The sequence below is a fragment of the Perna viridis genome, chromosome 8, assembly GCF_037379345.1.
Source record: "Perna viridis isolate PV_CMFRI_1.1 ecotype Kerala chromosome 8, ASM3737934v1, whole genome shotgun sequence".
Lineage (NCBI taxonomy): Eukaryota > Metazoa > Mollusca > Bivalvia > Mytilida > Mytilidae > Perna > Perna viridis.
Window position 1 is genome coordinate 37375797 of NC_142452.1, and position 23552 is coordinate 37399348.

General features: G+C 33.5%; 1 protein-coding gene across 1 annotated transcript; it reads right to left on the reverse strand.

The window, feature by feature from the left end:
• Window positions 1-361: 361 nt before the first annotated feature.
• On the reverse strand, window positions 362-19171 carry LOC148610383 (uncharacterized). The gene is made up of 6 exons (XM_088542977.1): window positions 19049-19171; window positions 18702-18804; window positions 14455-14882; window positions 12197-12400; window positions 10046-10093; window positions 362-7555 (listed from the first exon to the last, which is right to left on the reverse strand). The coding sequence occupies exons 3-6, from the start codon at window positions 14869-14871 to the stop codon at window positions 503-505; spliced, it is 7722 nt and encodes a 2573-aa protein (XP_088399103.1). The 5' UTR covers window positions 14872-14882; window positions 18702-18804; window positions 19049-19171; the 3' UTR covers window positions 362-502.
• Window positions 19172-23552: the final 4381 nt, after the last annotated feature.

Consider the following 23552-nt stretch of genomic DNA (forward strand, 5'->3'; position numbering starts at 1 on the left):
ATGCTGAAAAATTAAAAACCTTCATTACAATTTAATTTCTAATGAATAAAAGTCCAAATATTGATAACTGACTCATAATTAAAATGCCATTTTGTTTGGGATCATTTGAACTGCATTGCTGACCAATCAACATTAATGTCATAGTACCATGCAACGTTATACAAAATAACCTGGTATGCTCAAAGAGAACCAACCAATCAGAAAGCTTATTACAAATCAAATTGAATTATTATCATATGGTATAAGGAGCCAAAATATGATTATCTTCCACCAGTAATTAATCCTACCATTATCATTTATAAAAATTGTAAAATTTAGTACTAAAAAAAATCAAACCTCAACTTACATAATCTATTTTTTTTTCTTCCTTATATACATCAACGAAATATAAGTCTATACTTTAAAAAAAAAACATGAAAAAAAGATAGATCATAAATTTCAGATGCAATAGTCACTAAATATTGAACAACAACTTAAACAAACATTAAAACAAAAATGTTCATCACAAATTATCAAGAATTGAATCAGATATATTTGATGGGCAAAATTCGGGAAATGGCAGTGAAGGATCAAATGGTTTCCGTAGGTGATGTTGTGGTCCTGGAGGAAAAAAAGTCACAGGTGGAGGAGGCCTTTGTTCCGTGAAACCTCTCAGACCAGGATTTACCATGGTAGGTTGTCCTGGATATTGCACTTTTGGATTTAGACTAGATTTAAGATCAAAATTGTCTGGAATGCCTAAATGTGAACTTTGACCTTTAGCAACAGAATGTATTGACAATGTTTCCCCTTGCATACGGTAAGGTGGTGGGTCCTTCTTTTTAGGCGTTGAAGGATAAACTTCCACTTCCTCCGGTGAAGACACATCCTCATATTCAGGCACAATGTTTTGAGTTGATTGAGGTTTGTGATTTAAAGTACTGGGTGCACTCATTTGACGAAGAACAGGTATGTGGGCACTGTTTGAATGATTATGGACTTCAGCCCCAAAGGGCAATCCTGCAGGGGCTAGATTTGGTTGCATTGGTCTATGAAGTGGAGGCACCTGGCCTCGTAACCCAACTGACAAGGGTGACAGACCTTGCCCACACAATGGTGTAGGTTGCCTATTTGCCTGAAAATTGAAAATTCTATCCTTTGGAACATCTTGTTGAGGGTTGTAATTCACAGGAGGTGAATTTATCACTGATTTTTCTGGTAAGTTAGGATACCTGATCGTGTTTCTATGTGGAGTCTGATCAAAAGACTGACTTCTTTGTACACCTGTCAACTGTCTAATCTGACTTGTATTTTCAGGGCTCAAATGAGAATTAAACATGACTTGCTGTTGACGAGCATGCACTTGCTGAAAAGACTCCAGATTTCTTTTGTCACTAAACTGATCAGATTGTGTCCTGACTAACACATTTCCATGTGAAGTACGTGAGATATGTTCAAACTGAGGTTTAGAAGCAGGAGGTTCACATTTTGACTTTGAACTTTGCATTGTTTGACCTTGATCTGAGAGGCTATTAGTCCGTTGAGTCGTCCTGGAAGCATGCTCACATTGAGGTTCAGGCTGCTCACAAGATAATCTAGTATTTGACAATGAATGCCCAGGAGCAAGGTTCATATTTGAAGGTTTGCTATTCAGAGTACTTGATTTGGAATTTTCACAAGGCACTTTATTCAATGTTTTCAACTGCAATTGTTTATGGTGAGCAAACTTGGGATGCATTTGCAGAAACTGCTTGTCAGAGTCAGAAACTCTTGAATTCAATAAAAAACCATCTTGACTTAGTTTATGTTGTACGATATTATCCAAACTTTTATTGTGTTCTGATCCTATACTATGATGGTGGACAGTACTGGCTTTGCTAATTTGGCTACTAGAAAATGATTGATCGAAAGTCTTTTCAAGCGATACAGGCGTGAATGAATTTGAAGATTTTGGCTGATTGTTCTGCATCAAATTAAGCTGCTCTTCCCAAGATTTATCAACTAATTCCAAAATGTCCATTGGCTGTTCCATACTATTTGACAGAAAAGTGTTGGAGTTAGAAGTGCTAGTCACTTGTTGCATTAAATTATTTAACAAACCAGAATGTTGATTTGGACCAGGAATATTTGGTTTTCCTGTGACATTTGTCTTTTTATCTTGAAGTTTACTGTTTCTTAAAATGCCTACGTTGTGCAAGTGTTTTTGTTTAGAAAGTTTTTGTGTTGCGTCTTTGTTTGCACTACTTGCATTCTTGCTACATGGAGGTGAAACGATAACATTCTGACGCAAGTCCATTCCTGTTTTATCACTATATCGTTGGTCCCTCACATTCGATTTTTCTTGCTGTGGTGATTTGAATGAATTCAGATGAACATCAATGACTTGTATAGGTGAAGAGCTCTCACTAAATGGAGACCAGCTCTTTGTACCCACTGGACTATTTGAGGACCAGCTTTTAGAAATTACAGGACTAGTTGAGGACCAGCTTTTCGATAGCACAGGACTGTTTGAAGACCAGTTTTTTGAAAGTGCGGGACTATTTGATGACCAACCTTTTGTAACAACAGGGCTTGTTGAAGACCAGCCTTTTGAAACCGTAGGACTAGTAGCAGACCAATTTTTTGTAACAATAGGGCTTGTTTGTATGTTTCTTGCATTAGACACTGTAGGTGAAGTCTTTCGTTGTTCTACAGATGTGAAATCTTTTGGCGAAACATAGAATTGAGGGTTTCCTTGAGGTATAAACATGTTTGGCGAATGCATAGGATCATTTGCTGATAGTTGTAATAGCCCTTGTCCAAGCCCCTGACTTTTCAAAATTAAAGGGTTTGTCATTTTTGCTGTAGCAACCTTTGCAAGATCCATTGGTGATATATTTGGGACAGGTCCTTCGAGTGGCGGAGAAATATCACATATGTAATCTTCATTTTCTGTGCTTTGATTGCAGTCAATAGCTAGTGGCTTTAAACAAAGCTCTGGTTTTTGATTTGCTATATTAGTTGAGACAGGTGTAGGTATCGAAGACGGCAAATCTTTTGAAGTCTTTTTGCTCTCCTGAATCTGACTATTGGTACTTGGGTCACATGACGGTGTCAAGGAAACAGGTTGCAGTGGAGATAAAGGTCTTGTGGTAAAGAATGTTTCTTCCTTAAGACTGTCAGCATAATTTTCGAAGTCAAAATTTGTAATAAATGTAGGTGAATCTTGGTCACTCATAATAGTCACAATATCATCCTTATTCCCATGATTTAAAATGCTTGTTCGAGTTGGACTATTAGAAATAATATTCAGTGGTTTGGGAGACTTTCTTCTCATTGCTAATGAATCTGACAGCACAGATAAATTATTTCCTGATGACACCATCCTTAAATCAGTTGAATGAGGGTTTGTGTACTTTACCTCAGGGGAAATGCTACTCACTGACAAAAATTTCAAATCTGAAGTTCTATTTGAAGTAGTAAATTTCATATCTACTGAGTGACTACTTGATGACACAAATATTGAATCAGCTACACTACTGGTACTACTAGATAATGGGATACCAGTACAAACACAACTGGTACCACTAGATAACTGGATACCAGTACAAAGAATGTTTCCACTAATATCTGAAGGAGCAGAAATATTACTTAGCTTTTCATCAATAGCACTTTTCCAAGGAGATATTACTACAGGAGATTTAGTATCATTAAACGATTTCATGTCCTTATCAAGATTTTCCACAAAACTTCTAGTTTCAGTCATTGGGGTGATTTCCTTCTTATCAACTGTACGAGGAAGGCAATAATTGGATGGCTTCATAACACGATCATTGGTGTATCTCTCTGGAAGCGAATTAGATACTGTTTCAGGGTCATCAAACACAACTATATCAGAAGAAAATGTTCCTGAATCAGCATTATTGTTCATTATTACAACAGGAGATCCTTTTTGACCAACATTAGAATGATTTTCCATCTTAACCTCAACCTCAGCTTGCTGAGTAGCACTTGAGAGTAAAGACATGACTGACTTCTCAAATTTTTCTTTAGCTGCATCTGGTATTCTACCCATAGTTTTTGCTATTAAATCCAGTAAATTGTTCGATGACTGAGCATTGAGTTCAGCATCAACCTTAGAAGGCAATGGTTTAGTCACAGATACATTTTGAATTTCAGTCACAACTGGTTTTGTTGGGTAGATATATATCTCCTTAGGCTTTTCCTTAACTTCTTTTTGAGCAGTATTGGGTACAGAACCAACATTGATATCACAAAGATGCTTATACTTTTCAGAAAAATTGGGAATCATCTTGTTCAAAAAAGAATCATGATCTAAACATGGCTTTCCAATTTCTGCATTAAACCTATTCGGCACTAACTCTTTTGGTTCTGGCAAAACCACATTTTTCTCCTTCTTAGTTGGAACAGTTTTAACAGGTCGAAGGTCAGCTGATTCGAGCCAATCAATGTCTGTACACAACTGCGCAACCTTTGACCCCTTAGGCAGAACAATTTCTACCTCAGTTATACTTGATTTTTCAGATGGATCAATTGGCTTCTCAAAATTTCTAGGTTTCTGTGAAGCTTCCATTTCTATAATATCTTCAAATGTAACTTTAGTGGACGGTAGAAGAGATTCAAACAATGTTTCTTGAGCCGTTTTTTCTCCTGATCCCGAAATGAGATCAGCAATGGAATGGAACAAATTTCTATCTTCATTCTCTAAACTCTTTTTATTTGATGGAACACCATCTTGAACAAGATCATTTCCATTTTCAACATTTTCTAAGCTCGTTTTGACACTTTTGTTATCTTTTTGCTGAATTTTTTGTTGTTTGTCAGTTTCTAAAACCTTTTTGACCTTCCTGAAATCGAATTCCAACAAATCTTTGACACTGTCTTTGGTAAGAGTTTTCTTGCTTGAAGACTTTACTTTTTCATTCCTCTTTTCATCACTTTTTTCATGGTTTTTCACATGAATGCTTTTCTTCTCTTCACAAATGTGTGGTTTGGTCGATGACATTAGGAAACTACTTTCCGTTTGAACACAGCGGGTGACAGTATAAGTCAATTTCCTATTGGTGCCAAAATTAACATCACTTGCTGTTTGTTCAGAGAGTGCACTTATATCTATATCTTTAGAGATATCCTGTAGTTTTTCACTAGGTCGTATAACTTTCAATCCAAATGAAAAACCATCAAATTGTTTACAATTTTCCATTTCTCTCAAAATTTGCTCACCATCACAACAAACTCCAATATCTTTTGTTCTTAGTTTTAATTGCTCATATATATATTTGTTTTCTTTGTCATTGTCAAGGTCATGAAGGTCATTAGCATTTTCAAGGTCATGAAGGTCATTAGCATTTTCAAGGTCATTGAATATAAAATGGTCATCAATATCTGCAGGACTAGAACCTTTATCAATGCTAGCATAAGCACCATTTGTGATTGTAGGAGACAGTACACTTTCTGAATTGTAAGTCATGACTATTTCGCTGTCACTGACTGAAGAGCAGTTTGATGGCGTTGGACTTGGGCAAGGAGAATGACCCAGCGGGGAAATTGACAGAGACGGTGTCAACTTGGAAACCGACGGACGATGATAGGGAGAATTTTTTGTTGATAGGCTGTGATATGGGGAATTCTTCCCTGACGGACTGAGTAATGGTGAACCTTTTGCTGATGGGCTACGATAAGGTGAATTTTTAAGCAATGACATAGTCCTCCTTGGAGAAGATGATTTTAGAAGAGATTGTGATTTTGTAACACCAACAGCAGTAAACAGCACTGGTGGATCTAAACATTCTTTATCTGCTGCAGATGTGACTGGAGTTTCCTCCAATACATTTTCATTATCCTTTTGCAATTCTGACATTTTCTCCAGAATCGGAGGCGAAACTTCTGATCCAATTGATGGAAAAGAAGGTAGAGACTGAACCTCAGCATTTTGATCAATTGTTATTTCACATGGTTTCATTTCCTCAGATATCACAGATTTTTCAGGTTCTTCACATGTCCTTGTGTCACTATCACTTTTATCAAGAACAACGTTATACATTCCAAGTTTATAGAAATATTTATCCTTCTCGCTTAAGGAATCGTAATTTATTTCATATGCAGGGTGCTTTTCTTTACGTGATATACAGAAGGTAAAGAAAGTAGACAGAAGCCTCTTTCGATTTCGCGGTGGCTTTTTAGGCTTCTCTGGCTTTTCAGTTTTTTCTGGTTGAGGAGTTGGTAGGGACTCCTTTTTAACAGAATGATCTAATATACTCAACTTTCCAGCAATTTGTTTTCTTCTCTTAGCTGCATTAATTTGTCTCTGTGTTAGAGGTAGAACATGGGAGCCATTTTTCTTTGGCCTCAAAATAATTTGAGTCGTAGTCCTTGTAGTTCTCATTCGACATGGAACTTGATTATGTTTGATCAATAGATCACGAGTTTTGAAAGTTCTTTCACATGCTTTGCATTTGACTGGCTTATCACTTGCTCCTTTTTTAACATTTACAGTTTTATGTTTTGCAACAGGTTTTTGTTTAGTGTGTTTGGTTTTAGAGTTACTTCCCTTGGCTTTATCATTTTTCTTATCAGCTACTTTTCCTGAAGACTTCTGACCACTTTTTGTTTTTCCCAAGTTTGAAGACATCTTATCCCTTGAATTATCTTTCTTGGTTTTTGATGCTTCATTCTTTGTCCTCGTTGCAATAGATTTTTGTTTGCCATTTACAGTTTTCTTTATATTCTTGGCTGTCTTGTTTTGTTTTTTAGATCCACTAGATGAATCTTTTTCATTTAAACAATCAGTTAATACAACCACAAGATTTTTCTTGCCTACAATTCTTCTAGATTTTCCTGTTCTTGTACTTCGTGCTTCTTTTTTCTTTGCTTTAATTTCCGTTGTTCTTGCCTCTTCTGGTTTTGAATCTTTCACTTTATTTTCATTTTCATCACTACTCATTTTGTTTTCTTTTTCTTCTGTGTTAGTCACAACATTTGAATCACTGACAACTTTCAGTTTTAATTTAGTTCCAACTTTCACTTTATTAGTTATTTTTAACTTCCCTTTAGATTTACTCTTCAACAGTTTTTCTTGCATTTCTTTTAAAGTCATTTCCTTCTTTTTTGTCTTTTTAATAGGAACATCCTCAAAGAAATCCTTACTTTTTCTTTTACGAATTCTTTTTGGCAAGGCAGCACCTATCCCCCACACTTCAGCTTTAGGTTTTTCCCCAGATACTAATTTTAGAGTTATTTTAGGAATTTTATTGCTGTCTTCAGTTTGAGGATGAATGCTAGAAACATAAGTTTTATTGACAGACTCTGGCGTCCCATCCTCACTTTCATTTCCTTCATGTTGCGGTGAGGTCATATCAAAAGGAGGCTGTTGAGGCGATACCTCATGACCAACTGATGAACTTTGTTCAAGAATGATTGATTTAGTCTCCTGACCATGTGACTTATCCTGTTGGCATGGTGATTCACCATGTTGGAAAGGGGACTGATCTGGTCTACAGGGTGAGGATTCAGGTGTATCCGATATGAAGTCATAAATTTTCATCGCTTCACCCATCTTTTCAGCACTGCTTAAGGCCTAAAATGAAAAAGAGATCTTTCAATACAAATAAAAGTTATCCTATTTAAAGAAAAACAAGCAAGTTGTAGCCATTTGTCCCCCTCCACTTTCAAAAAAAATTTAAGTGTTGAAGTCCAATTTGTCAAATCAAAATTGCACAGCAATATGATAAAAAAAAATGGTGACTAACAATTCTACACAATTTGAATATAATCTACCAAGCGGTTTCCAAAGAATTGTATCTACAAGTACAGGTATGACCAGACAGACCACATGTACAAAATACCAACTGTATTGCAAAAAGTAGTACTCTCATGAATGCTTGATCATCAGTACATTATTTAGTTAAAATCAAGTCTCAAAACTGAAAGTACGTGTACGACTTCATAGAAAATGTGTTATCAGGTAATTACTTAAGAATAAAATCCTTATGGTGAGAACGAACTACTGTGAAGGTACTTCATAAATCGTGGATACCAATTTTCGTGGATTAGGAAAGAAACACCAATTTGTGGGTTTTTGAATTCATGGTTTTTAAATTTACATTAAAAACAAAAACAGGAATCTCTTATTCATTGGGAACCAAATTCCATGGTTTGGCCAAACCAAGATTACCACGAAAATTGGTACCCCACGTACTACAGTACTTTCACAGTACCATATTTATCTTATAAAAGCATAAATGGAGAACTAAACAGTTTTTTTTTTTTTTTTTTATATATATAATTTTAGGCTTATCATTAAGATGTGGTACCAGGTACTTTTATCTGTCTAAGCTACTGAAAGATATCTTCTGAATTTAAAATTTCACATCATGTTTAAAAGAGAAAATGATTAAAAGTACCTCCTACAAAACCAAGGGTACCTGCATTGCAAAAAAACTATGAAACCCCTGTAATTTGCAACTCTTAATACAAATGTAGTAGTAAACAATAGTAACTGAAGCAATTGGTACAGGTCTGGGTGTAAAAAAAATAGGCCTGCAGCAGCACTAAGCTTGTCGTAAAAGGTGACTAAATAGTGCTCAGAGCACCTAGCCAGGGGCTATACGCTCTGCCCACAGAGCAACTGGGATGTGTGCCCCAGGTGGTGGAATGGGGTACCCCTGGCGTGTTACATGCTGGGGTTGTCAGGCTATAATACGGAAAACCTGACAGCAAACCATAATGGTGCACCGTGTTGGAAAAGATGTTACATTCCTCGCACGTTAAAGAACCCTGCTGTGGTATTCAATAGGAGTAGGAACCTTTGCGCTCCGCCACAGGAGGCTTAATTGCCCGACCCTACCCATCCCCCTTTTTTCTAGTGGCAATCAAAATTTGTCAACCCTGTTATGCTATCCGTTTTTTTCATTTCATCATCATTCATGTTCATTTTATCATCCATTTCATGTTCATCATCTGAATATAGCTGAAATATTGCTGCTCGGGCGTTAAACCCCAACAATCAATCAATCATTGTGTGATAACACGTAAACATAATCTATTGTTTTTGCTCCTTTATATTTGGTCTACAAGGGGTGACATTCTATTGGATGTTAGAATGCTAGTGGTCTTGATCTATTGAAGATTTAACTCACATGCAGACTTGCTAAATTTGGGGAGGTGGTGGGGCCTTCAACACTTCTAATTAGTTAACTTATTGTTATAATTAAACCCTGATAAAAAAAAAATGCAGGTCTAGTGAAGTCAAGATCACAATAGTGTCATCTTTAGTGGTTTGTGATCTTTGTGGAGTTTGAATGTGCAAATTTGTTCTGATTGAATGGAATGTATTTAAGTGTAAGTGTTTGTAAGAATCAGGCAAAATGGGAAAAATCAGAAACATGCATGTCAAAACCTCACTGATCTGACAATGTAATACAACTCAAGGATACTTTCTCTTTTTGAAAACACCATTATTTGATCTCTGCATCACTGGCTTTGCTCATAATTTTGTAAATAGAATGTTGAAAAATTAGGTTTTTGACAGTTATCTGCCCTTGAAATGTTCATTTTTCAGTGCATTTCAATGAAATTGTAACTCAATGGTCCAGCATGATATGGAAAATCTTGTCTGTTTTCCTTGATTCTGATGGTACAAATAGTATAATTATACTATCAAAATGATGGGTCTTTTCATACCATGTTTCACTTACCGCCTGATTCTTACTGGGACTTATACTTAATGGTGAAGCTTGTGTTTTCATCAAATTAAATTAAACAGAAGTAAATAAAAATTTGAAAACAATACTGATCTGAAACAATGCATTCCCATATCTAAGATCACCCTTTCTTCTGTTCATATACATGTACATATAATAGTCAGATACAGGGCTGAAAGTGCCACAAATGAAAATAATGACAAAATTTACAACAAATGATTATTCCATGATCAACATATGAAAATCATGCTTTCACTAATACATGATTGTCATATTATTATCAAATGTGACATTTGGCTATGTAGCACATTTGATATTGTGAGCAAGCCCCTGTAGTTTTTCCACAGTATATAACTGTAAATTACCTGAAAGTCACTGCCTATTTCTGTAGATAAGTTCTGCATTTTTTCATTCTGTAAAAAACATATATGCATTAAATATTTAACATCTTTTTCAATGTAATTTCTAGTATGAATACGAACATAAATGTCCTACCCTTAACAGATGGGGCATTTTATAGGTAAGTATTGATCCGAGCATGCATCAATGCATCATGATCCTTTCAATTACAATATGAAAATTAATACTGTGACCAATTTTTGATTCCCATCTGATTCCTCAATTACATGTACATGTAGCTAAACCAGAATTTGAAAACAGAGGAGTAATGACAGTTGGAAATTTTGTATCACAGTATGAAACAAAAATTAAATCTGTAGTTTCAAAATATTTTACATTTACTGAAACTGTTACGGATAAAGGCTAGTGACTACCAATGGGTGTGACAATTTGTAAATTTTTATAATTTGTTGAAATTAAATAGTAAGAACCAGTCTTTAAAAATTGTGAATCTGATTGTCAGGCATAGAAGTCCAAAAAAGTTTGGACACACAAAATTTGCTTGAAATACACAAGTTCAAGTGACATGACTAAGTCAGAAATCATTAAATGCTTTACAAAATTTGAACTAAAATATAACACTCATCTAGCTATAAATATATAGCTACATATCAAATATCAAGTTAATATCGTAAAGGATGTCTGAAAGAAATCAATGACAACTGAAAGTTTTAACCAAAGTATCACATTCAAGGGACATAACTCGACCCAAAAATCATTCAACCAAAACAAAACTGGAACTTCAACTGTAACTTGAGTATTGCTAAATAACAAACTTCAAAGTGAATAACTTATAAAAAAGAATGTTAATAAAAAGTCTGAACAACTGTAAACCACAAGTTCTAAGCCCGTTATCATGTCAAAAATCACATGATCAGTACAAAGTGCAAACAAATATAATGATCTGTATATATGCAATTACATATATGTGCATGAACATATAACAATTTACCAAATATCAAGTCAAACTATTAAAGGTTAGCTGAAAAAGTCTTGACAATCAGAGTGTCAGACAGACAGACAGACAGACAAACAGATGGATGGTACCTAAAAGAATATTTGCTCTGCTTTTGTTGGTAGGAGACTAATATTTTGTGTGTGAATACTTTCAACAAGTTTTGAATTTTTTTTTTTTTTTTTTTTTTTACATTGTATACATATTATTTTGCATTTCTGAAAATAATTCTGTGAGAATTATATATCTGCTGTCTTTTAATAGTAAACTGCTAAAAATTGAAAATTATTCCGTCAGAATTTTACATCTACTCTCTTTTATTAGTAAATTGCTCAAAATTGAAATGCTGTGTTGTGTTCCCAAGACTCCAATCCTCCTACAAGTACATGTATTTAAAGCCACCAAAGCTAATTTGATTTATTTTCAACCAGCAAATACACAATATACAAATGTCTCCTACACACATATAGAAAAGAATTCAAAGTCTGATAAATATGATTCAATCTTTTCTGTTCTATTTGAACTAATCATATTGATATTATGTAGGAACACAAAGAACTACATGTACTTTTTATTTATTTTAAGGAAGTACATGTAGACCAAGGATAAAGGATATAACTCTTGAATATGTTTATATCATATTCAAATTCACTAAAGCCTATCAAGCTTTCATTTGAAACAGAATGAAATCAATCTGAGTTACTTTGCTGCTTACATGATATTGATGTCAAATGCAGAATACAAACATTCCAATGATTTGTTAAGAGTTGTGCCCCTTACCTTGGTTCTACCACCTTAAGAGACAAAGCTATTTTGTTATCATTTGGAGATGAGGCAAAGGCATGGAATTGTGCATTCCAAATTTCAAAACATCTGCCTGGGAAAGTTAAAGTTCCACAGATTTCACAGAGATTTTGGAAGGGGGTGTTTCAGATAAAAGGAGGAGGTCAATGCTATTACATGTATTACCTCAGTTTTATCCAAATTCTGAACAAAACTAACAAAATTTTCCAATAAAAGCAGGAGGTTCTAAACCCAAATCTCTCCTCTTCTGAATCTGTCACTGCTACAGTAGACAGCATATGAATTCAAAATTAAAGAAGAATGGAAAGTTGATATCAAATTCAAAACTTAAGTAAAAATCAATTCATACAGATTTTACCTTAGATCGTTCATTCTTGGATCTTTTCACCAAATCTAACATAGTTAACTGTGACCTGTCACTGCCACTATCATCAGGGTCAAATACATCTATCTTTTCACCATTTTGAGTCTGTGGATATAGCTGTTTTAGCTGATTCTTTTTCTTTTTCTGCATAATTTCTGCATGAGCTGCTTTAAGCAAGGCCTCAATCTGATTCGTGACCTTAATAAAAAGAAGAAAGATCCTCTGCATTCTCAGACAAAATCACGAGTTTCAATGCAATTTAATTGTCACATCAGTTTCATCAGTTCAAGTCTCAACTGTGCATATGTTAACAGGTATTTGTATATGTGAATGTACAATTATGTACATGTGGCAAATTTGTCTCCCCTGGAATTCCATGCATGAACAGCTGACTACTGGTAGTTGACCAATATTTAGTGATAAAAATGTTATGAAAGCACCAGTCCTTAATGACAACAGAGAATTTTTCACACTACTAATACAAGTTTCAACATATGTAAAATAATGTGTTCTATGATTATTGAAGCTAGCCTGGCATGTAAATTTAAGTAGTACTCAAGATAAGAATCATGCAAAATGTGATTCATGGTTGGAAAGCCTACATACTTTTATTTTTTGATATTTTATTTAAATTGTTATAGTAAAAAGAAATTAACATATGGCTTTTCATATAACCCTTGTTCTTAGGAGATAAAAAATATGTAGAATATACTGTAGAATTTAAAATTACGGGAGATAACTCTGTAAATGACACTAAAATACCATAGAAATTGTTGAATTTTCAATGTGGAATATCTCCTTATAACAGACAGAATGGAATGGATATATACAATGTATACATTTCATCATATAGACCTACAAAATTATTTAGGATGTACTGCAGAATTGAAAATTAAGGGAGATAATTGTGTAAATGACACTAAAATACAATAGATTCTGTTGGATTTTCAGTGTTGATTATTTCCAAACAGCAGACAGATTGGAATGAATAATTATACACTTCATCATATAGACCTATACATGCTACAAAAGCAACTTAATAACAAAAATAAAAATGTGTAACCTTTAACAGAATTTGCATGATTCTTATATAGATATATACTGCAGATTTTTAGACAAATCTATACCTCAAAAAATTATTGTGTCAATTTGCCCAATTGACATTACATAACATGTTAACCAATAATACATGGTAATCAATGTTGTTTTTTTAAATTGTTTGTTTACACCAAATTCAATATAATTATATTTTCGATGTAGTAATTAAATATAGATCTATACATTGTAAGGTTATAAACACTTCTGTCAGCATGAGTTTAAATTTTACCTGCTCCAAATAGTTGAGTGGGAACGAAAATGTCTTCACAGGGTTCTCATTAAGAACTGGCTGGAGGCCAATTTGGATGCTTCAAACACCTGTTCAGAACCTGTAGTCCAGTGGTTGTTACTGTTTTTTATGTTCATTATTATTCGTTTTATAGATAAAGCTGACTTTTGTCTTTTTTTTAATAGATTTAATTCAGTAATACCCATTCTCTGTGGTTGATTTTTGTCTTGTTTGAATAGTATCAATTCATTAATGCCAATTCTCTAAACACTTAAATATTTTTGGCACACATGGTAACTGGTTTCAACGAAACTTTGTGTGATATAAGTTCTAATAAATGAAAGCAGAAATGCATATTTCTAGGTCGCTATGGGCAACTGTTGCCATGTTAACACATGCCATAAAATTTTCAAAATGCTACTTCCCCCTAATTAATTCTTTTCCGTAAGCTTATCTGGGGAAACTAAGAGATACATGAGTATTCATTTAATGAACTTGAACTGTTAGTTAACATAATTAACAAAAAGTAATGAGGAATTCATAACTGGCTTTTGAAGTACTTTGTAATCAAAATTGCTCATACCATAACAGAATTATCGGACACTTACAACAGACATTGTGCTGAGCAACATTTTTGTTGAATTTATATTAAAAGTTTTGGGCTTTTCACAGGTAAAAATTAGGTAGCCCAGACCATATTTTTTAATACATATATTTTCTATATGTTCAACTAAATTTACCCAAAAGTGTAGTAGCCCAGCTCAAAATCTAGTAGCCATGGGATTCTGGGTAATTTTTATCGCTGCAGATACATTTGTAATTGGTTCATGCGTCCAACAGTGATCTGCCCTTTTACTTCATGATGTCATTATTTTTTTTAAAAGTTTTTGACAAATTCATGGTAACTAAGTTAAAAAATGATTACCTTTTCTTCAGTTTGAGGTGAACCATCATCAGAGTCTTCAGAAATAGATGGTGTTTTGACCTCTGGCTTGTTACAAGGCCTCTTCACATGATCTCTCATCTCATTAATAGTGACAAATTCCTTTCGACAAATATAACATCTAAGATCCATAGCTTTTTTCTTTTTGTTGGATGTTGGAGAGTCAGCTTGTGGTGGATGTGTTGGGGAATCACCTTTTGCAAGTGGATGGACAGGTTGATTAGGCTGGCTATAGCCACCATATTTTTTCTGAGTGGCGATTTCTTTACATTCTTTGCTATGTCGCCATCTTTGCATGGGATCAGGAAATCCAGTCATGCAGTGCCTGCACCAGAATAACTGGGCCGAGGGATTGCTGAGTTGGTGACATGGATGGCCTGTAGGAAGTTCCCCTGCCATTTTATCCAATCCTAAACAAGTATAAACAGTGGTTACATAAATATACCTTACAATACACTGAGTACATGTACAAAAAGGAACTTGCAGAATCAGAAGGCAAAAAAATGTTTATGACTATTAGTAAAGTATTTTGTTCATGTACATGCATGGTTTAATTTTAAGAAATACATTGTGTATTTCAACTACAGTAACAAGTACTGAAAAATCATACTCATCAAATCTTAGTTCCCTCAGTTACATGTACTTCTTAAATACAGACCTAAAATTTGCAGAAGAATGGAAGTAATTGAATTTTAGCTGGCATTCAGGAAGTATTTTTCCTGAACTTTAATCACCGACATGTACATGTACATTGTACATTTTGTACATGTCAGTACTACAAAACAAGTGAAAAGTGATTCTTCAACAACAATTTGCTCTCAATAAGAATTTCATTTTATATAGGCAATTAATACATGTATGTGTACATTGTACATGTGCATTTTAGAATATAACAGTAAAAAAATACCACAAATTGCAAAAAAAATTAAAATAAATGAAATTTCATTCTACTAACATGTACCATTACTACAATGTATCTTTATAAACTAACTTTGTACATTCATCTGAGCATGTATTGTACATATAACACTTGTATTATTCAAAGTAGATACAGTGATATTAAAGTACATGTACACCATACAAATGTTCACACATTAATCATATTAATGAATGAAAGTACTGAAGAAAAAATACTTTTTGCTTACTTTCAAATTTGTTAAAATATATTGACAAATTGCTACTACCTTTTTGTAATTTTTTTTTGTTTTGTTTTGTTTGGGGGGGTTACTGTTTCAACCATGTTTTGCTTTAGGGGTGCACATGCTCATAAGCCCTCCCAAGAAAACCAGCCCCTGACTGTTGGAGGGGGAAAACTGACTGCAATTTTGAGAAAAAAAAGGATCAGGATTCATAATTAGAAAAAATCAGGAAGAATAATTTGTCCAAAAGACAGGATACAACTAAATATAAAAAAGTCAACAAAGTAAGTTAGGAAACACCTTCAATTCAAAACTATATTAAGACCAGGATAATGTTGGAAAGTTTACATGTACATGAATAAAAAATGCAGGTCCAAAATAATGGATAAATACTTGTATGCAGATGAAAGATAAAGGAAAATCCTCTACAATTCAAATGGTTACTCCTGTGGTTCAAAACAATGTAAGATTGCAAAATTTTAATGTATATAGCACAACACAAGTGAAACCCTAAAGATTTAGAGGCAGACCTTGGACACAATGGGGAAAATCTGGGACAAGTTCGAAAGAACAGCAGAGGACCGAGTTGCATAGAGGCAGCTTATAGGCAGTCTATGTCCCAGGAGGGATAAAAGGCCCAAGTAAATGGTACCATGAAACCTGTTTTAACTAAACCCAAGATAAACCAGTAACCTGTGTAAAACAGACATCTTCTGAAGTCCCTGCATATCAGTTATAATACATGTACTTTTTGAACCTGCCTTAAGTGAACAAACCTCTCAGTCCAGAAGGGGTTTGGTTTAGAAAGGTGCCCTTGTCCATGAATGAATTCATGTACATGCACTAAATGTCATTTAAAGCCAGTGTTCACATTTAAGGAGACATACTTGCTAAATGCCAGTTCAAGTAGAAATCCTTTCCACTTGCTAAAATTTGTGGAATTTGGCAAACTTTGCAAGTGTAGTTCAGAAATTACTTAGATTTAGCGGGTGGAATATTTTGATACTTGCTAAAATTAGCTCAGTAGTTAAAAAAAATTCTTAAAATCAATCCCTGTAAAGCAAAGAAATACTTAACAACAGTCAGGATTGATACATGTACATGTAATTACCATTAAAAGTTACATTTGAACGTATACATGTATCATGGCTCTGATACATGTAATTAATAAACATAATAACTTACTAGTACCTGTACATGCACTTTCGAAGATCATTTTGGAAGGTTATGTACACACATACCAAATCCATTCAAAGAATTGAAAATGACATTTTTCAATCTGTTTTTCATCCAATAATTTTATGACAAAGCTTTTTGAACATTTTATTTATGCTATTTTCTCTACAATATATTTCAATGAACTGGAGGATGATCAACTCATGAGATCAATATTAAAATATTGAACACTGTACTTTTTAAGTCTTTAATATCTTTATCGACTTCTTGCACTAGTAATTTCAGTACTTTACATTCACATATGATTTGCATAATTACTAGACCACTTTACACTGCTAATCAGTGCTGTAAAACCATCAATTTTTGCTTTATACAAGATCAAAGGTACCTCTTAAATATCATACACGTGTTCTACATGTGTTTTTCGCATACCAAATCCATTCAAAGAATTGAAAATGACATTTTTCAATCTGTTTTTCATCCAATAATTTTATGACAAAGCTTTTTGAACATTTTATTTATGCTATTTTCTCTACAATATATTTCAATGAACTGGAGGATGATCAACTCATGAGATCAATATTAAAATATTGAACACTGTACTTTTTAAGTCTTTAATATCTTTATCGACTTCTTGCACTAGTAATTTCAGTACTTTACATTCACATATGATTTGCATAATTACTAGACCACTTTACACTGCTAATCAGTGCTGTAAAACCATCAATTTTTGCTTTATACAAGATCAAAGGTACCTCTTAAATATCATACACGTGTTCTACATGTGTTTTTCGCTTGTACGAGAACTTGAAGTTTACATTAAAAGATGAAATGATCGGTTAGCATTGAACTTAATGTAATATAAGGAGCTTGTTACAATTGACTATATAGTCATTACCAGTTCCCTGGTCAATATCATAAGCGACCGAAAAGATCCCTAAAAATTTGAGAAAAACTAGTGGAACGAAAACATTACCTGCACTTCCTGGTAACCAGTTGTTTTAATTGAGAAACATTAGGGACATCACAGTTACGAAAGAGTAATCATATCAAGGGAACCAAGATTCTAGTGGAAGTCACTCAAATTTAGAGCATATCGCATTTGTGCCATTTTGAATGCTGAAAACAAGCCTAAATAAGTGGCACAGAATATTTGACGATTAGGGACTTTCAAGGATTTAGTCCTTTCTTTTACAATGGTAGTCTCAGGCAGCAACTGAACAGGGCTCATACAATATCATTGAAAAATTTAATGAAGTAATTACTGCACTCAGGAAGTTGTGCAATCTGTTTTTGGCTCTTAGTCTTAAATTTTACTTTGCCTTTTTTCAACTACATGTAGCCAATATAAGTCCATCTGTTACGGTAGGTATATTCATAGTAACACAGATTTTTACTAGTATTAAATCTAGTGATAGCGTAAAAACCTACTGTACATGTAGTGAACAGAGTGTGTTCAACAGTTGTTCATAGCTCTAGAAAAGATCACATAGAATTTATCATTCGTACAATTTAAACGATTGCATAAAGACCTGGATGCTTTATTTTAGCCACTATGTGTCAGATAAATGTTAATTTCATGACTGTAAAACAAATTTTTTTTAATGGTATGTGGGAAACATGGGAGTGGTTGCCTGAATATTAAATCAGTCGGAAATTCCAGCTTAAATATCAACTGACTATTCTATAACACAGATGAAAACATTTTCATCCTTGTAAATTTTGTACTCGAATTGATGTTTACCAGCTATCAGTACTTATAACTGACATATACATGTACATGTATGAAACTGAAAGAAGATACACAATATGAGTGTCACCATAATTCCGTTTTTGGCTAATGATTTCAAACCTGATCTAAGTACTGAACATGGAAGTTCATTTTAATGCTAACGTTATATGTCATTTACTTACCATAAATTTTTCAACATTTGAAGAAACTGGACCGTTGTTGACGTAGAAGCACACTGATCATCCATGTTTTCTTGGCTAACCAGTGTGGGCTGAGGGCCATCTTCTAAAAACAGTCATTTACGCAAGTTAAATCAATTCATTTTCGATATAACAGATTAAAAGATAAAACGACACAATTTTAACATGGATTATAATTCAAATTCTATTCGAGAGATTAGGAAATGTCGTTTCTCAGGTTTGTCAAGAAAGTAAATTAGAGTGACCTCCCTTGGACACAATTCTCAAAAACTGCGATTTTGCTGTTACTTTATACCATAGATACAAAAATACAATAAAATCAAACATACTTTGTAATAAGTTGTGTTCATATTTAATATACAGGACGTAAACATTTTATATCCATCGATAAAGGTCTATCCTTCATTGTCGGCAGCTGTGTTTTCGACAATACACTTTCTTTTTGACACCAGGTGGCGAGTCGATCTCATTAATATTCATAGATATCGTAACAAATAATTTTGGTGCAGATTTAGCATTATGCACCGCTCAAAGTAGTGACTATTGTTTGTTAACACAAATTTGTTAAGAGCGCAACGTAATTTACATACAAGTGGTGCATAAAATAACATTCGGGCATTGTGCACTGAATGGCATGAGGGGAGGTAAGCGAGTAAGACATTTCACAAAAAAATTAGAGTTACCCACCCTGAGCTAAAGTATTTAGCTGGATTTTAGAGTAATGAAGTTTTCGTAAAGAATACACGAATAAACAAGCATGATTTATGTCATCTGGCTTAACCGTTGTCAACTACACAGATGAATTCAATAAGTATAGATATGTAAAAAAATTCTTTTGGTTCTATAAACTGCAAATAGAACTCTTTATCCATGGATTTTTTTAATATTCAGTAATTAGACTATATGAAAATAAGATTATAATAATTTATTTATCAAGTAAAAGAATTGTAAATTGACATTCAAAATGTGACTTTCTTTTTACTAAATGAACCATTAAAAAAAAACAACAACAAAATTGGATATATAATGATAAAATTGTAAAGTTTTGACAATAGGGATTCTAATCATGAAATTGTGATTTGTTTATTTAGTTGTTTATTTGCCAACCAAATATGCAAATTAACGAATCTGACATCACTAATGAAATTGGCCAACTCTTTTATGCTAATACATATCAATTTGAAATGTGATAGTCTGTCCGAATAGAATATACCTTTATCATAGCTCAATGTTCCAATAAGCCGTATATATGCATGAAACAGATCGGTGAAGCAAGCTCTGGAACAGCGATCCCGGTTTTCCTACGCAGGGGTGGTCAAGCATATAGATCGTCAATTGTTTCCATTATGCGGCGCCATTTTTCACACTGCTTTGAAAATTTTGCACAGACGACAGCCATCGATTTATCTTTTTATACAACCATTTGGCATAGGCAACGAGTACTTCTATCCACGGTGCTTAAATAAGCAGAAAACGTTTAGCAAAACCTCTTTATATAACGGTATACAGATGAATTGTACAAAACTTGTGCTTCGGTTAAATAAAACAAAACAATGTATTTACTTACAATGTATATTTAGTGAAATACTACTTTGATTCTTAGAAAGGTTAAAAGGTTAGAATTTCTGGTCGACCAAAAAATGTCGAATTTGGAAAACAGTTGTTCCAGCAGACCAAGTTTGAATACACATGGGAATAAATTGTGTCACTTTTGGTTAATCTGTACCTATTTTCGTATGACGCTAGATTTTTGCAATGTTTATTATTGTCTAAGGGCGTTCAGTATGGTTCTGTCTAAAAACCTGGCAGGGGATGATTCATCGCATCTCAAGATAATTAATGAAACTGTTCAAATACATTTGTTATGTCCGAAAAAAAACAACTCTTCCCGTGTTCATTCTGTTATATACTATAAAATATTTTTTGACCGGTTATAGCGTAAAAATTCTGACGGGAAGTGTTCTGGAACTTTTCTGTAGTAGAACGTAAACACATTTTAAGTATAAAAATCAGACAGTGCATATAGTAGAGGTAATTCATGGTGTAGAAAAAACCGACACTCAAATAAAGCTTTTTAATGTTACTTTTTATCATAGCGATAGTCCTCTCTGTATTCTGTAATGTATTTTTGAGAATATCATACATTCATCTCCCATTAAACCTTAAACCGATAATTCTTGCTAAGTACCAATTTCATACACGATCTATATAATTTCTATCTCGAAAGTTCAACAACCGAATAACAAACCAAGACTGCTTATAACTGTTTCTAGAAATAAAAGTAAAATCGGTGGGTTTTTTCTTTTACATACATGAATCACCTCCTGTTTGATATTTATAAAGTGTGCTTAAGTGTTAAAATTTCCAGTGGGCACTAATACAATTTTTATGAGACTTACTGAAGAATTTTCAACAAAAAATATTTGGGATTACGAAAAACAAGAATCACTAATATGCTAAAAGCTTCTGTCTAATTTTAATGCAATGAAAAATTTCATTTTCTTTATAACATCTTTAAAGTAATTTTTCGATATTTTGGTTAGTTATTTCCCCATGGTTCATCAATTACGTGTGATTATCAAGTTCAAGATCAACCGTTCATCAGTCATAGGTTGCATTGCCTTATGTATTAGGGTATTTTTTTCCTCCTGAATTTAGCCCGTCTATTTTGGACGATTTTCCACCATTTAAAAATTTTTACATCACGTAACCGTGTTTAATTAAATCATATTGCCCATGCAGGTTTGAATCGTACGTGGATTGTAAGAGAGAGTAATCAGTGGAAGAGTTGGAGAGAATTGATGGAATCTCTTTGTGACTTGACAGAATGTGTTTGAAAGGAAGCTACATTATTGTACTAGACTCTAACCGTAGATTGTATTTACATGCAATTTGACAAATGACGCTGGTGTAGTAGGACATGCGTACACTTCCAGGATACCCAATGTCACTCCTGATTTTTTTAAGAGGTGGGGGTGGGGGGTTCATATTTGCTTAAGTTTTTTGTGTAATGTTTTGTTATTTTATCTTCAGCTTTTATGTGGGATTTTTTTTTTCGCTTTATTGTGCATGTAAGTCGTCGCTGTTTCTTTCTTTTTTTTTCGTGTTTGACCTTCGGAATTTTTTGCCGATATTTATAAACATTATAAAGTTGTGTAACCCAAAAAATGATAGTATCGGAGGTAAAGTAAGTAGAAATTATAACAAAAAATGAAAGTACCAGAGGTGTAGAAAGTAATAATTATTGAAACTACTTTGAAGAAACATATAGCAGCTAATGATGTAGTATTTTTTCCAATGAAAAAGAGGGGTGCAAACCCCCGCCCTCTTTGGGTCCGCCGCTGAGTATTACTGAATTCCATTTCTTTAATGTATAATAGGGGTTATAGAAGGTAACAAAATATTTAGTATCTAGTAATTCTTTAAAAACTAGATCTAATATACTTGTGTTTTGTTATCTACCCTTGATTATTTTTTAACGACAAAATAGAGTTACCTTTCTTTCAACTTTAAAATTCGAAAAGGGTCACGTGAAACGATATATATCTTGGCTACTATTTGCAGAAATTTTCTCTAAATTAGCGTTACTTTGAACATTTGTTGAATTTAGTTAGTCAGAAGATACAATATTTGGACTGAAACTTTGTTTTTATTATTTCGTACCCGAAATATTGATTTTGTTTGCATAAGATGATATAGAGACATTTCTCCAACATATAAGAAAGCGTCTAACTACTTAATAACGTATATATAAGACACGAATTTCAATGTGATTTAAGTTTTTTTTTAGTTTCATAATAGATAATTCTAGTTCCTTACACCTAATGCAGTGGCGGATTCCGGGTTTGACCCCCTATTTGTTAGAAAGTTCTAACTTTGTGCAAAATGTGGACAGGATCGAACAAATGATAGCATGAACCCTTCTTTAAATGTCTGGATTAGAAACTATTTTATAGTTAATTAAATGTAACTAAATATAAAGCAATAGATTATTTCACACATAAAAAAATTACGTACTTATAAAATGTTGATGCCACATATCAGGCGCACCCAATAACCAAGTCTGTCAAAGCTAATATCAGAAAATAGTCTGTATATCACTGTATATCAATTCTTACTTCCAAAAACCTTTGAAATCATTCTGTAACAATTAGGACTTGGTGTTTAACATGTTTACCTAGCGGAGAATCATGTTTATCCCGAATATCAGAGGATGTCGGTGATGCGAGTGCATTTAAAAACGCACGCATATTTTTATTATGTGTTTTTTCTGTTTCTGTTTCTGTTTTTGTCTTTGTTTTCTGGTTTTGTTTTTGCTTTTGTTTTTGTTTTTGTTTTGTTTTGTTTTGTTTTGTTTGTTTTGTTTTGTTTTGTTTTTTGTTTGTTTTATATTTTGTTTTATTTTTTGTTTTTGGTAAATATATGTAATCTCCATTCGTACCGTAGAAGCTGTTACACTACAGAAAATATTACTACTTTTAACTTTTACCAAAACTAGCTTAAGAAGCAAGATATGAGAATGCTTTAATGCAATAAGTTGTGCACCATTTCGCCCCCTTTTTTCCTGCATTGTGATCAAATGTAACTTTAACAAAATCATAATTACCAGACTAATTAAATCAAAGTTACAAAGAATTTTTGCAAGTTAACCGCTAGATTACACTTATGATAAGGAATTTAGACACCCGCTTAAGGAGGTAGACCTAGGATAATGGACATAACTCATGAAATCAGTGATATGTGTGTTTTATATTCAATTTCACCAAAGGCTCTCAAGCATTCGTTTGAAGCAGAATAAAATGAATCCAAGTTACTTAGATGCTTACATAAGAT

Coding starts and splice junctions, on each gene's coding strand:
- LOC148610383 (XM_088542977.1), bottom strand. CDS start 14,871: ATGGCAGGGGAACTTCCTACAGGCCATCCATGTCACCAACTCAGCAAT. Junction 12,401..14,454: donor CACCTCAAACTGAAGAAAAG/GTAATCATTTTT, acceptor CTTTTTATTAAG/GTCACGAATCAGATTGAGGC. Junction 10,094..12,196: donor CCAAGAATGAACGATCTAAG/GTAAAATCTGTA, acceptor TGTTTTTTACAG/AATGAAAAAATGCAGAACTT.